The 16,088-nt window shown below is 33.8% G+C and overlaps 3 protein-coding genes across 3 annotated transcripts in view; 1 reads left to right on the top strand and 2 right to left on the bottom strand.

Moving 5' to 3' along the window:
• The window catches only part of Pop1 (POP1 ribonuclease P/MRP subunit), a 95,491-nt gene that overhangs the window by 29,352 nt on the left and 50,051 nt on the right, over nucleotides 1-16,088 (top strand). The gene's annotated exons all lie outside the window — the stretch shown is intronic.
• On the bottom strand, nucleotides 700-3,575 carry LOC143913648 (uncharacterized). The gene is made up of 5 exons (XM_077433547.1): nucleotides 2,641-3,575; nucleotides 1,568-1,783; nucleotides 1,379-1,497; nucleotides 1,170-1,297; nucleotides 700-1,097 (listed from the first exon to the last, which is right to left on the bottom strand). The coding sequence occupies exons 1-5, from the start codon at nucleotides 3,463-3,465 to the stop codon at nucleotides 841-843; spliced, it is 1,545 nt and encodes a 514-aa protein (XP_077289673.1). The 5' UTR covers nucleotides 3,466-3,575; the 3' UTR covers nucleotides 700-840.
• Nucleotides 4,060-15,287, bottom strand: LOC143912589 (uncharacterized). The gene is made up of 4 exons (XM_077431879.1): nucleotides 15,175-15,287; nucleotides 4,488-4,651; nucleotides 4,269-4,411; nucleotides 4,060-4,203 (listed from the first exon to the last, which is right to left on the bottom strand). Exons 1-4 carry the CDS (start codon nucleotides 15,177-15,179, stop codon nucleotides 4,060-4,062), a joined length of 456 nt encoding a protein of 151 aa, XP_077288005.1. The 5' UTR covers nucleotides 15,180-15,287.

Raw genomic sequence — 16,088 nt, 5'->3', positions numbered from 1 at the left:
GTTTTTCTCTTTTTTTAAATCAATTGTTAAGGTGAAGTAAGTGAAAATGGTAATTGTATTATTAGTCACAAAGACAATTTTTGCCATTAAAATCAAAAAAACCCTGCATATATTATATGTACAATGTAGCTACAAGCTACAAAATTTTACTAACCACAAGATTTTTTCCAGGTATATAAATAGTCGAAATCTTATTAACGACGAATGGGCCAATTTTCGAGTATTTCTGATGTACATACTAATTCAGGTGTCGTGTATATAGTGAACTGATGTAAATCATTTCTTTTAATGTTTTTTATTATTTATTTATGATAAAAATTTTAAAAATTTAAAAGACGAAGATAGAATCATTGCATTTCAGATCTGTATACCTACATACATTGGGTATTGGCTAGTAACTCTCGATTAATATGTGATTCAACATTCTTACACATTATTTAGTTTTTAGTAGTTACAATTTGTTAATGCTATTAAAATGCGAAATCAGATTCGGAATCCAATCTAACGTCAATTGACTTTATTATATTATTTTTATTCAGGTGGCCAATGACGATCGCTCGGACAATGACATGTTTCGTCTAATTCTTTTATGAATTTATAATTTTCTATTTTAAATTTATTATATACTATGTACATATATACATATTTATTGTTGACTACTTTTTTAATAATTAAAAATAATGATATAATTTATGTTTTCATTTATTCAGGAAAAAAAGTTATATTTCTAAAAAATACAAATACATTTTTCATTTTAAAAATAAAACATTACCACATTCCTGTTTTAAAACTTTATATTTTCTACAAATACATTATAAAAAGCAATCATTTTTGTAATCGTTAATTGTATGTACTCTGCCACCACGGTGATTCCCATTTTCGCCTCATTTTAGATGCATCTCTTCCATTTTCCAACACAACAAATGCTTTTTCATCATTGTTGTTGTATAATTTGTTACTATAATCAACAGCGGGGTTATTTTGTGGAACACTCCTTATCCAATTAGATCTATTGGAGTTTTTGAAATTTTCCCCCTGGGAAATATATTCGATTGGTGGTGGTTCTTTAGTAGGAAAATAGTTTTTCCCCATTTTTGCTGGAAGAAATTTCACATTTCTAATATCTAGGTATTGAAAATAAACCTGTATTCATTTTTAATTATACTTACATCGTTGTGGTGACGGTGGTGGGCGAGCGAATCCGACTTTTGGTTCATCTACATTCGTCACCAGCATCTTGTACGATGGAGAAGCTGATCGCCTTCTCGGTGAGGAGTGTGTGCTACCCGCAGATCCTCTAATTTATTTGTTTATTTTTAAATAAAAAAAAGAGATGTAAATTTAAAAGTCAATATCGATCATTTTAAGCAGTACTTACCTTCGCAGTGTAGGTTTGTAAACAGTTAAATTATTATTACTTGCACTGAGTTTCCTTTCTTCAGAAACTGATTTTTTCATAATTTGAGATTGATCCGATTGATTCTCTGGCATTTTTGTCTGAAAAAATTCACCCAATTAATAAATCTGTAGTTTTTATCACGCTTTGAGACAAATATTTTGAGTTTACCACATCAACATCTGGCTCTTGAGGAAGTCGTTTTGGAAGTTTTTCTCTTATGAGATAATCCAGATAAGCTTTTCTATATTCTGGTTTCGATTCTAAATTTTCGTCTCCGTATTCTGATGTTCTTGCATACGGCTGTCTTACCCATCTTTGATTGCTACTTTGTCTCGGATTAGTTTCAGAATTGATCTCAGTGTACCTCTTGGGAGTTTCACTTCTCTGTAAAAAATAATTATAATTATTATAATGTAATCCAACAATAATCTTCATTTTCAATCAATTTAGAAGAGAAACCACAACATCAAATATATCGGTCTCCGTCACGGGCCCGAATGTGAAACGCCCGAAAACACAAATATCGGAAGGCAAAGATCGAAAATCGAAAGATCTTAAGTCGAAAGATCAAAAAAAAAGGGTGCATGGTAAACGGTACATACTCACGTACATACTGACTTAATTTGCGCGAGCAGGATACAACAGGAACAAGAGGCACAGGCTTTTCCTCCCGTATTAATGTGCACGCGCAGAATACGGGAGGAAAAGCCTGTTCCTCTTGTTCCTGTTGTATCCTTCTCGCGCAAATTAAGTGAGTATGTACCGTTTACCATGCACCCTTTTTTATCTTTCGACTTAAGATCTTTCGATTTTCGATCTCGTTTCGTTTTCGGGCGTTTCACATTCGGGCCCGTGAGGTAGACCACATATATTTATATACAAATCAGGCCAATTAGGGCGAAAACACATAGAGATGAACGGAACGACACGCGGTCTTGGACGGGGTCAAGAAAGAGGGTTATCAGTTCATTGTTAATTCGTACGATGTTGTTATTTCGACAAGTTTCTCCTACATTTTTTCAAATATGGGATTTGCCGTTATCAATCACTGTCAAGCTTATATCAATACATGGAAAAAATATCACCGAAAACACTCCAGGGAGTGATTTTGGGACGGTGTGCCTTGAATATGTGCTGGGGGTGCAGCATTTTTTTCGCATGTTTAAAAGTATCTAAAAAAAACGCGTGTGTGCCGCGTTATTCTCTGTGTGATTTCGCCCTTACTGTGGTCTATCCCCTACCTGAGATTCTCTTCTATTGGAAGCTTGCGACGGTGCTCTGGATCGGGAAGAACGCGGAGGTCTGGCGGTCAAACGCTCCTCTGAATGGGTGTCAGTAAGTGTCGGTTTCATTTTGGTATAGGTGGTCGGTGAGTATTTTTTGTAACTTGTGGCAGTGTGATCGGACTTGGTGATTGTGGACTTGTGCAATGTCTTGGTCGGTGTCGGTGGCTTGGCTGTGTTATCTGTGGACACAGTAAGACCGCTTTCAGTGGCTAAGTTTATTAAACTGGTCGATGGAGGTTCGATTTTGTGGTGATGATGCACAGGCATCGTGGCGATCTTCTCCCCGAGTTGCAAACTGTCAAAGTGTTTTATCGGCTTGATTCTCACGAGCGGAAACGTTGTGTATTTGTCCCTATATTCGGGATTGGCGTAGAGTTCCCCCTCGAGCTTAAGATTGTGCAGTTGCTTGATCGCGTATTGTCTCTCCGCGATCGGATACTCCCTGAAAGAATCCTTATATTCAGGCATTAGTGCGATGTTGCCCTCGCATTTGAGGTTCGCGGGTCTTCTTAGAATTTCCGACTTGTTTCCGGTCAAAATGTGCTCGACAAACTGACTCAGGGTCTCTGAGCCCCAGTCCGTTTTGGCCTCAGTATCGACGCGCAACCAGGGAATGGGTCGCTTTACTGATGGTCTTTTTCTCGGAAATTCTACGAAGAGCTCCTTATATTCAGGCACATACAGTTGGTCACCTTCGAGGTGGAGATTGGTGCTTCTTTTCGCCAACGGGGGACGCTGGAAATTTTCAAATTTGACATATTTCTCTCGATTCTCCGTCATAGAGTCTATGTCTCCCTCGAGCTTCAATTGGGTCTGGCGTCGAAGGAGATCAGGTCGTTTACCAAGCACGTATTCGATAAATTCGTCTGCGTTTTCTGTTTGAAACAACATTTCACCTGTAAGTAATACCGTTTTCAATCAAGGAGAAGCACCATCAGCTAAGTAGACTTTGGATTAACCCATTCGTATCGCAGATTTCACTCCACACAAAATCGCGATATTGCCAATAGTACATTGTATACTACTACATAGATGTACCTGAAGTGAGCTACTCCTTTCTAGCACCTAGGACCGAGTTGGATTGGCGAAAGCACGCGCGAATAAGTTGTTGCGCAACAGGACACAAGGACACGTAGTAACGTACCTACATAAGTTTTTGATATAATATGTACAAATTAAAAAAAAAACGAAAATTAAATTGATAGTTCTTATTCTAACATGCAAACATTGTGCATAAAAATATAAATGTATGTACATGAAAGATTTATCTGCCTCGATGACAAGAATGGGTTAATAAAGTATACAGTATCTACGATAGAAGCAATTATAAGGCATTTCCGATAAGATATTTTTTCAAAAAATATTTTATAAAATTTACAATCTTGTACCTTCCAATTTCAAGTTTTGTTCTTTGGAAGGTCGATGCCACCTATTGTTCCCTAATCCTGGTTCTGAATTACGAAACTTGTTGATCATATCTTCAGATTGGCTGGAGAATCGCCTCATAGTTGTAATACTCTAAAATTATAAACATCTTCAAGCCGTGCATACAACGTTTAGTAATGGTCTAAAATTAAATATACTTTTGGTTCATTTGCGGGATCAGTAAGATCTCCCAGGGAGTAAGTCGCGAGCGGTGGAGCTCGGTAGCATCTCGTATACTCTGAAGTAATATCTTTCAAAGATCCAGACTCCAGAAACAGATTATCTTGATTATATGAAGCATCTTAAATAAAGAGAAAATTTATAAATTGAATTAAATGTGTATAATACTGTAAGTACGTGCGTTGTTGTAACATTACTAGTAGCTTTTCTTCTGCTGAATAGTCGTAATTCGTCGACAGTAGTGCCAGGTGGAAAACCAATAGTAGGACCTCCGATTTCCAAATTTGGTTCAGAAGAACCAGCTGCCAGTCCTGTTCCAGTCCCAGCCCCTGCCAATCTTCTTCTAGCCGTATTTCTACGCCTGTAGACGTAAAATAAGTGTTATTAACGTAGTATAATCTCCATTAAGTTTTATCGTTGAAGTGGAGTTCCAGAAGAATCTAAAATTACAGGCGTGTGGGAGTTGGGGAGGAATAATAAAAGCATAGTGCCAGGGTGTGGTTCTGCGTCGATTTGGATATAACGCCGGAAAATGGCTATTATCCTCGATTTCTACAAGAATATTACGAGTGGACTTAATGGAAGTTATATTATGTACCTACATGGACGAACCACCACGCCCTCGCATTACGGAATATAAACGGTGAATATGTGTTTGAATTAGGTATACTTCAAAAATCATCAATAATAATAAATCAATTCTGAAATTCCATATAATAAAAAGAAGATAAACCTACTGAGAAATATTTGTACATTATATTTTATTTATATATAATACATAAAAAATAACAAATGAACGTTTAAATAAATATGTATGTAGTTCATTTTTTCAAATAAAAAATGGTATTGAACTATTTTTGGCTTATTTTAGAATAAAATTATTTGGAATTATGTACATAATATTGTGTTGTATACTATATTATATAATTCTACATTAGTCATAATTAAATAGGGCACATTTAATAATCTCCAAATATTAGGAAAATTGGGGCTACCCTTGATACCTAAGCTTGATCTCGATCGGTTTGTTACTAACTGTTAGTATGTAGATTATACAAAAAATAAAAAAGCACACTTTTTGAGTAATCGAAATCATATTCAACAAACACCATATGCAGATTTATAATAATTCTAAGTCGAGTATTTCAGCAATAGTCGGCCAGTAGATCGCCTGAAAGATTTCGCGTTCTTGGGTTTTACTACTAACTAATCAATAATTTTATAATGACAATCATCGTCATCATCATCATTTACAGCCATTTATAATCCACTACTGGATGAAGGCCTCTCCAACACGCTTCCATTCGTCTCTGTTTTGCGCAACTCAATCTCACCACGCACATTTTTTATATTAAGTCCACCCATCTTCCTTACGGCCTTCCTTTTACTCTTTTACATTCTCTCGGGTACCATTCCAGCACTTCCTTTTCATCCGTTACGTAACCTGTCCATTGACTTTTCAATCTCTTCACTTTCTCCACTATATCCACTAACCTTGTTATTCTTCTCACCGTGGCGAGAATATAGCGTTCCATAATGTATTAAATTGAATTTCAATATATATTCAATTCTGCATTATATTGCAAACTATGTATTATATATTTTTGCGAAAAGGAATATTTTTTTTTATTATTTCCCCATAAACCGGAACAAGAATGGGATATTCAGAGGGCCGTTTGGAAACAAATTGGTATTAGGCATGCAGGAAAATATTTTTTCAGCTGAATTGTTGGCAGGGGGTGATCTGGGAGGGTGGGTGAGAGTCGGGCCGGGTACGGTCCTGCGGAGCCTGGCACGGCTAGGCCTGCATGCAACAAATCCGACAAACCATTAACCCACTAACAATGTCTGAACTAATCCTGCCTTGCAAAAGTTCTCCTGACGAAAATTATGTCAATTTGTGTCCAACATTACTTCTATCCTTCATGACGAGTGACTGGTGTGAGAATGGTATCTTTTTAAGTTTGAACTTGTGGCCGACTTTCCAACCCAAAACTCGCAAAACAAAGTGTCGCGTCGTAAACTTTTCAACAGACTTATTTCCGATCTTGCGATAAGAATTCCGGAAACGTTCGAATCGGATTTTACGGTTTTTTTTCTGAACCAACAGTAGGGGGTGCACCTTCGTCTACGATCGTAAATTGTGTTAGGTATCGGAAAACAGGGGGCTATCTCGCGTCACACATAAAATCTAGAAAATTTTCCATTTCCTCCAAACTACACAACTGTAGAAAAGTGTGCCGACATTTTTCCGCGTGTGAGTTTGCAAAATCTAAAGATCGCAATTTAACCCAACGGAAAAGGGGGAAGTATTTTTAATTTCATTGCAGTAATTTATACACATACATACATAATTACTATAAAATATTTTAATATATATATATATATATATATATATATATATATATATATATATATATATATATATATATATATATATATATATATATATATATATATATATATATATATATATATATATATATAAAACAGTTTTATATGTATATGTACAATGCGGTGAACCAGTTTTCGTACTTATAATAAACTTTAATTGTTTTAAATGAAAGGGAAAGGTCTCATTTTGCAGCTGTCATGGCCAAGCGTGGCCTTTGTGACATTTCCGCCGCAGATGCGAAACTTCATTTGTATTAAAATTCAATTGTAACTTCCGTCAGCCTACAAAAGAGTCGGATTTGCGACACGCGATATGACTCAAAGTCGGGCTAAGCGCTAATTTCGACTTTGACTGTCGTCCGAGCTTATTGTTAAAAAAAGCACTATACCCACACTCAGAAATGTATTGCAAAATATGCAAATAAACAACACTAGCACTTTACATATGAATAACTTTTTAAATTACCATATGGTTTATTTTTAGGTAAGCAATTCGTAACAATATCCATGACTTCCGAAGTTAAACAGATTGCAACAAAATACACTATTATTTGTATTTTTAGTTGATTTGTTTACCTATATAAAGCTAATGCATATACATATGTATATTTATTTATTTATTCAATTAATTATGTACACTCGTCTTACAGATATATTAATACATAATTATTATATATTTTTACATTACACATGACATACATATGTATATGGTCAAAAATTGTAAAGTGCATTGCAAACATCGTATATTATACGATAAATAAGCTTTTATACAATACAAATTTTTATATGATAATCATTCAAAGACACATCTATGGAGAGAAATTTTTGCAGCATTTTATATTCAACCCGGTGAACCTTGAGATGCTGAATAACTCATGATTTGCGAGAGAAATAGGGGAGGGAAAGCTAATTTTGCAGGAACCATTTCGATGAAAATCAGAAAAATTGGCAAACTCTGATAGGAAACGATCGACCTGGAGTCATAAACCAAGATCTGGCCAGCAGCGACCAGTGGGACTCGAACCCGTACTCCAATGTTCATAGCAAGATGTGATAAACACTAGTTGATGCTGCTGGTTAGATATAATGATATAATGTTGCTCATTATTTAAATTTTAGTACCTGCATATATGTTACTACCTGTATTTGTGGTAGAGTTTTTGGCGGAGTTAAATTTCTATGAAATCAACAGTTAATTGACAGCGGCAAATAATGGTGATGAGTAGATATCGTCTAAGAGCAGTTGCTTTTCGCACAAAAAATGGTTCACTATTGTTAATTTCTTAGCAAAACCATGTTTTTTTTGCTCTCTTGTTTTGAGCACTAATGGAGCGGTCTATTGTTATTTGAAAAAAAAAACTGCGGGTATTTATACAATCTCTAGTAATGGATAGACTTCAACTGGGGATCGGGGCACTGTTGTTAAATTCGTAGAAAAGTATTTTTGTAACATTGAATTTTTTTTATAACTAGTGTCATATTTTTTTATGTGGAATAAATAGTTGCATCTGGTAAATCTCCCCAGTATATGAAAATTTATGAGGTCCACTAATTCACTACAGTCCATAACTCCGATGAGTACACCAAACAGACATAATAAATCATTGATTATTATCCTGTCATAAAGTTCGATCATATTCAATTTAATATACTTGTTGGTGACAGGGTCAGATTTTGTAAAATCAATGAATCTAATAAATTTATTCTGAATCCTCTCAATGGAATTACTATGTACCTGTGAATTAGGGGGCCATATTGGCGAATTGTATTCAAGTCGATTCCTTACCAATGAGAAAAACAACATTTGTATATATTTCAATTTAAATATGACCTGGAAAAACGGTGATCCAATGTCATAGCAACACGAATCAAAGACGACTGCACTCTGAATAATTCATCAAGGTCTTTTTGAGATTTTTTGTGTCTTCCACTTGGTAAAGAAAAATAAGTTTTTACGGAGAAACCCCTCCGATACTTTTTTTGTGTTTATCACTTTGGCTGTTCATCTAAGAAGAACCACTTGAAAGTGAAAATCAACGATATTTAATATGGAGTCTTTAATATAAGCATCGCTTTAACTATTTCAAGTTTCAATATGTCATAATCGATATTGCATATGAATTGCACGAATAAAATCTGCAAAACATTCTTCATAATCTGATCCATATTTAAATATCGCTATACTTTGATTTCAATTCTAGATATGTATGTCCCAAACATTTAGTGACCAGTCACCCAATTTGAATAATCCGAATGCTAGGTAGTAGGTACGTTCAGATCGAGGTTTGACCGATCCTAGGATAAGAACTAAAATTGCTCCAGTGGTGAGTAGGTAAGTAATATCGCTTAACCTCGCGCCTTATCGGCAAACACCTGTACGCGGTTAAAAATAGTCTCAGGTTAATTTTAACGGCAACGAATTCAAATCGAACCGTTTGTTTAGATTCTCTTCAGATGCCGAAGCCGTTTTGCAGTCGTATAATATCTTTATAAAACCCTACCTCTAAGACACATTGCTTGTGGACGAGGTCAACGGGCGTAGTGGCCGTGATTTCAGTGCTTAGATGACGACACCCCGGTGTGAAAAGGGGCCGATAAGATCTAGACAGGGTGGGTGGGTGGTTTAGGGTCGAAGGTAGGGTTTTAGCAGCGGGTTGGGAATGTGGGTCAACGGACCAGCTCGATATGTCAGTTTCGCTGGTACGAAACAGGCCGCCGTGCCCCACTTTCCAGGGCTATCTTCGAGCTGATCAACCGACCCTATGATCAGATACGAGTTGCCGAGCTTGGATCAAGGTTTAAAAGCTCCGCTTTAATCTCGATATGAAATTGAAAGCCATGGGTACGCGCAAGAAAAAGGTGTTTAATTAAATTTTATCGCATGTACATACGTCGATCATGGGTCATTTCAAAAGTTGATATTGGCATCTGATGTCTTTTTCTTGATGGAAGTTGAAAAATATACTCGGTGGTTTTAGATTATACTATTATTTATTTGGCTATTTTCGTTTAATCATCTCCAGAAGTTAATTCAAAATTATCGAAGCAAGGACCCACTTAAATCAGGGAAATTAAATCAATGGCTATTTTCTTTTCTTCTGAGGAGGACCGTCAAAATTTTAGTCAGAGTTTTCTTTTTCGACCATTCCGAAAGGTGAGCAGTGACAGAGAGATGTTTCGGCAAACATGACTCTCATAGATTTCTGGCTATGATATTTATCGTAGTTAGAGATGCTACGATGGACCATGGGCAAACATCAAGAGATAGACATCTCGATTTCGTTTCTGAAATTCTTTTTCTTATATGAAAATGTGTTCTACAGAAGATGGTTCCACTTTCGACTATTCTTCTTTTTTGATGCACAGTGTATACCAGAGGTGTCATTGGGGTAGGGGGGGGGGGGTTAACAGCCGCCCCCCATTAGATTTGAACGGGACTATCCACGTTGTTTAATGTATTATAATGAATTTGAATTAAAATACTATTTGCCAGTAATAGGATGCCAACAGGAAGAATGAAAAAAGTTATTAATTTATAAGCGTCAATAAAATCTAGACGGTATCCATTATGGTAATGTGTTTTATTATACAATATAATAGGTATTGTAAATAAAATGATATTATAATAATAACATTATAGTTTTCGACATTTATTTAATGCTAATTTTATATTTTTTAGTTATTACAAATAAAATAATAACTAAAAATATATAATATATTATAAAAAACGTTCAATGTATTTTCAGGAGATTATTTTGTACTTTATAAATATGCGTTTATACCCAAATCTCTTAATAGATTTTTAAAAATTATTTAACTATTAATTTTATTGATAAAATAATGATTAAAAAATAGTTAAAATTCATATACACTCATTTTTTTAAATATAATACACCCCCCCCCTAGAAAGTCATTTCTTACTGGTCAAAAATTTGGGCCCCCCATGGGAAAAGCTGAAATAACGCCCCTGGTGTATACCCACTGTTATTTACGTACGTAAGTGTTAAATTCGATGCAAAAATAGAGGTATTCATTTTATATATCTAGAGAAAAGCGGTATAGCTGATGGACTCAATTGCAATTTGCAATGATGCAATATATCATTGCAAATTGCCAATTTGGATTTGCAATGATATATTGCAAATTTTTGCCAATTTGAAACCATTTCAAAAATCAGTTTTCAGTCAAAAATTGTTTCATGAAATCAGAGATATTAGCAAACTTTGTTAATAAACGATGGGCTTGGGGTCACAAATATACAAGTCTGACTAGCAGCATTACAGATAATACCCGGAATAAATTTCAACCGAGGTCAACCCACGGGATCGAACCCGGCAACCTCTCTCGGTTAGCATTAACGTAACCACCAAGCTATGCTGCTGGCAATAGGTATGTGTTTTATTATTTTTAAATAAAATAAATGTTTAATAAATAGAAAATTTCTTTGAGCGCTTTGAGATTATTTTTAGATTTGAAAATGGAAAGTTGCCTCGAATCATTTCATTTATATTCATGTGACACCTCACAAATAATTTAAAGCGTTGCACCGAAGTCAGACGTAATCCATCACGTTATCTGGGATCAGATTAAATTTGAATGTCAAATTTCGATTAGAACCACTATACCTGCCACAGTGCTCGCAGGCTGGTCCATAATACACGCATGGGCAATACAATAATGATACATATGTAATTCAAACAGTTCGATGACTACTCTACAGTTTTGGCTAAATTAGGGTCGACGTGTTGTGTCGTTGACCTACACTTTTCTCATATAAATAATTCTGATAAAATATTTAATGTAGCCTTTATGATCGATATACCCAGAGTCGACATTTATGACGTTTTGATTTACTAACCATTAAGACCGAGACCATAAGTATGAAATAAAAGTCTAAGGCTTATTTAACCCTTTACGTCTGATATGCATTATAGTGGCAATCAATCGCAATATTGGCTGATAAACAAAAACGCAGTTCAATAAAAGAAAAATTTGGAATATATGTAGGACTATGCATACTTTATTACGAAATATTAATACATATCGGCTTATATTTATTGCAAACTACTCGAAATGCATTGCGTTCCTCTGACGAGTAATTTTCTCAGATAATGTAAGCATGGCTTTGGAGCTTTCCCAAAAACCATCTACCAGTGGTAATTTAGTGGTGTTCGATTAAAAACTGTGAAATTAAATAGCGAGAAAACAAATACTCATTAATTTTTATATGTACTTTATGTATGTAATTTATGTATGTACATTAAGCTGGAGCGGAAATCGAGCGAATTTTTGATTTCCATCGATGGAAAATTTGCGTTGTACCAATGAAACGTTAAATAAAAAGAAATATTTTGACGTAAAACATGTTATTCAGAACATGCTTATATTTATAAAAATTCGTAATTTATTTTGACGTTTTTATGTTAAAATTAAAGGTACATATACATAGGGATATACTAAAGGAAGCTCTTAACAACATTAAACTTTTTGGTCCTGCCACTGATTTTGGTTCTAACATTTTATGAATGAAGAAGAATGAGGTCTATAAGAAGAATCTAATTGAAGTCTATAAAATTATAAATATCATTTCAATTGAACTATGTATGATGAACGTTTAACAATAATACTCATCTGAGAGGTCATACTCTCAGATTCCAAAACTATATTTACTTAAAAATAATGAGAGAATCCTTCTTTTCAAATAAGGTGATTAAAATTTGGAATAGTCTATCCAATGACTAAAAATAAAATTGATGATTTCCTTAAAATAAATGGGTTTTTGTGGTTCTTCCTTTTTCAGCTCATCTTTTTTATTTTCCCTTGTTTATTTTATTTGCGTCTTTTTTGAGTTGTTAATATTTTCTTTTCGGTTTTATTTGTTCTTGATTTTTTTATTATCTTATTTGATATTTGTATTTCTGTACTACTGTATGAATTATCAAATCTACTATGTCAATAGGCTTTGCCGCCTTTCCCAAATATACTTAAATAAATAAATAAAATATATATAGATATGAAAAAAATTTGTCGAGATAAATTGGTTAGTTTTTGGCCAGGGAGTCCGTGCCTCAAACTATAGATTATTTGTCCCGTTACGGGACAAATAATCTATTACGTCCCGTACGGGACATAGATTGTTTGAAATTAGTCAAAACGTAACCACGTAAAATTCACTGCTTAATTCCAGAATCTAAATTACTGCAAAATTATTAAAACCATACTATAAAAATGCCATAAAGATTTGAATCGATTTAATTTATTACATACGGTAAAGGTTTTACAGGGAGTATAAATACCTTGAAAAAGTAAACAAGGAATTCAAAAAAATGTACAGAAGACACGAAAGCTTGTAAATTTGTATATTTAATTAAGTTTTTTCGGTTCAATACTTTTGAAAGATAATTTTATCGCAGCGAGGTTCGCGTTTTAAAGTTTGACAGAACAAATTATACGATATTTATCGCATTTCGTGCTGACCAATTATTTCGTGCTACTTGTAATCGCAAGTTGGCACTGTCTAACTTTATGGCATTCGTTATGTACAACAATCAAATTCGCAATACTGATTGGGAATTTATTTGAGATTTAAATTCATAGATAAAAGATCGTAGACACCCGTTTTGGTTTTTCCGAAAGAAAAGAAATTCAAAGCAAAAGAGTTTGCAATAAATCGCCAGTAACACGCGATAGACAAATTTGTGTGTTGCAACTGAAATAAAATATCTATACAGAGGTGTATCCAATTGCTACTGCTGTTTCTTTTTTTCCATTGTATTGATGTTTATACAGATAATAAATTGGGGTAAATGTGTTGATCATATCAGAAATAGACAATATAAAAATTTAACTCCATGGAAAATGTCACGGAAAATATGCATGTGTTTATCGTGCACATCGTTCTGTCAGTTAAACTGTACACAAAATAACAAATTGACAAACGAACTAGTTTGTTCATGCAAAAATTACACTGAGCAATAGATAATCACGTTTTTTACTTACCGGAGTGGAGACTAATCAATCTTTACTAAGTTTGACCCATTAAATTCGAATATGACAATGATTTTTGTTGGTTTCTTTTTGTTTATGAGATATGAGCGATTACAAAACTCCGCAGTTTTTACAGATTTTTGACTTTTGAAGTTTTTAACTCAAAAGCAAGTATTGTAATAAATAGTCGGGTATTTTTTTTTTCGATTGTGAATTTTTATTGTTTTAAAAAATGTATAATTAATTATCTAGCGAATTTTAAATGTCTCTACTCTGTTTTTTTGTTGTTCTTTGTTATAGGCACAGGTTTACAGCACATTACAACAGCTTGTTGTAATGTGGTTTCCATAGAATTTCCCATTTAAATACTTGACGTTTTAACATCTCAAAGGTTTTGACAGTTCAAAAGTTTTGAGAGCTAAAACTTTCATGCAAAACCTGGCTGGAATATATTTTGAAGACAGTTTTTGACTCTTAGCACAAATTAAAACCGATCGTGTATGAAAAAACTAGTATGTTCATGAAAGAACCGTGATTTACATATATACTATATGTGAATAAATATGAAAATTTGATGAGTAAATGGGGTCTAAGATAAAAAAAGGTGCATGGTAAACGGTACTATGTACATACATATATATATAATATATATGATTGGCATGCGATGAAATTATCTCTCTGAAATGTTCCTCTTGTTCCTGTTGTATCCTGCTCGCGCAAATTAAGTGAGGATGTACGACGGGGGGAGAGGGACCGTTTTAATGTTACCACTGATATGTACATATACTAAAATGTAAACGAACATTTTCGACTTTTTAGCATTCGGTGCGGTGACGGTCACCCGAGTAAATGGTATTGTTTTGTGTGTTTGAATTATTAAAATCATTCAATTGCTAATAAATACACCATAATTGAGCCGCTATATTTGAAAGGGGCGGAAGCCCAATTTTCAATTCCAAAAACACTACTTCAGTTTGAATTAATTCACAAATTGTAATTACTACTATTAATGCGATATTTCCAGAATATCGGAAAAGCAGAACAAACTTGTTACAAGCCACCAGTATTTTTAAATATTGTAAAACGCAAAACATTATATTTAATGTTATACGAGATATTTCTCGAAATGAAGGAAAGTGGACTTACGCCACTTAAAAATATAACATCTTAATTAATAGTAGATATGGAATTGTATAATTACAGATTGTGTGTAGACATTGAAAATAAAAATTCAAAAATATTTGTTAATTTATGAAAAATAATTCCAAAATGGTCATCACACGAGATTATTAAACTTTGGACACATATACATTAGATTATACATATAATTGAATAAATAATGAGGCACGTTTATTTAAAAATTGAAACGGTACGAATGTTTTACGGGTGCTAATGAAGAGAAGTTCGGAAAATTGTATGAATAATATGAAAATGGGCGGAAAACATGATCAGACGTTCTGAAAACCTATGAATATTTTATAGATTATTTCGTAAATGACTCACCCCATATACTCTCTATTATTTTCGGTGTGTATGTCGACGGCTGATAAAGTTTATGATTTCACGCAGACCGGCCTTGCACTAGATTGTTCGCTCGATAGAGCTTTACAAGCACTGTTTATACAGAGCCGAGCTTTTCCCTTATAAAGCTACTAACACATGAAAAGTTTGCACAGGCGCAAATCTCTCCGAGGCTTTTCCTATATTAAAACGCATTAAAGAAATTGCAAATTCGGCAAATAGCACCATAAATTTATTATACTCGCGTATGTTGTTTCGATTTTATTCCATGTACATACATACGTACATTAGAATAAATATTTGTTTATATGTATGTATCGGCCCAAAATTAAACAGACTAATATTTCAATAGCGGTGCCGTGTTGTTATTTTATAACCATTCAAAGAAAGCTTTCATCGTTTTCTTTACGATAACGATGAGTTTACTTTCGTTATCGTTTGATTTGGCGAGACTTCACAGAGTAAATATTATACGTACATAAACTGGGTCGTTTGAGTTAAATTTGTTGTTGATTTAATAATACGCAAATACAATCAACAATTTTCCATAGAAACAGTATCTCTATGTATGGTGTGGCGAATTTGATAACGTCAAAGGCATATTGACGTTTGATAAAGTTTTTCCAGTAAAAATCATGTCTAATTTTGTTTTACATATAAGGTGAAAGTATATACATATGTATTTGCAATGGAAGATTATTAAAAGTTAGCTCTAGTCGATATAAGTTAATTATAGTAAGTAACAAAAAAAAAAAAAAATACCGGAGCGGAAACTATTCTATATTTACTAAGTTTGACCCACTGAATTTCAATATTTGAATTTTTGTTGGCTTACTCTCGTTTTTTTTTACAGATTTTTGGCTTTTGCAGTCTCTAATTAAAAATATAGTATTGCT

This window comes from Arctopsyche grandis, chromosome 6 (genome assembly GCF_051622035.1).
Source record: "Arctopsyche grandis isolate Sample6627 chromosome 6, ASM5162203v2, whole genome shotgun sequence".
Lineage (NCBI taxonomy): Eukaryota > Metazoa > Arthropoda > Insecta > Trichoptera > Hydropsychidae > Arctopsyche > Arctopsyche grandis.
This window is presented reverse-complemented; position numbering and strand designations above follow the sequence as displayed.

Excerpts from the sequence above, each read along its gene's own strand:
- LOC143913648 (XM_077433547.1), bottom strand. The coding sequence starts at position 3,465 with ATGACGGAGAATCGAGAGAAATATGTCAAATTTGAAAATTTCCAGCGT. Across the intron at positions 1,784-2,640 it reads CCAATAGAAGAGAATCTCAG|AGAAGTGAAACTCCCAAGAG; the intron begins GTAGGGGATAGA and ends TATTTTTTACAG. Across the intron at positions 1,298-1,378 it reads TACAAACCTACACTGCGAAG|AGGATCTGCGGGTAGCACAC; the intron begins GTAAGTACTGCT and ends CAAATAAATTAG.
- LOC143912589 (XM_077431879.1), bottom strand. Across the intron at positions 4,412-4,487 it reads CAGCAGAAGAAAAGCTACTA|ATGCTTCATATAATCAAGAT; the intron begins GTAATGTTACAA and ends TCTTTATTTAAG. Across the intron at positions 4,204-4,268 it reads ATCCCGCAAATGAACCAAAA|AGTATTACAACTATGAGGCG; the intron begins GTATATTTAATT and ends TTATAATTTTAG.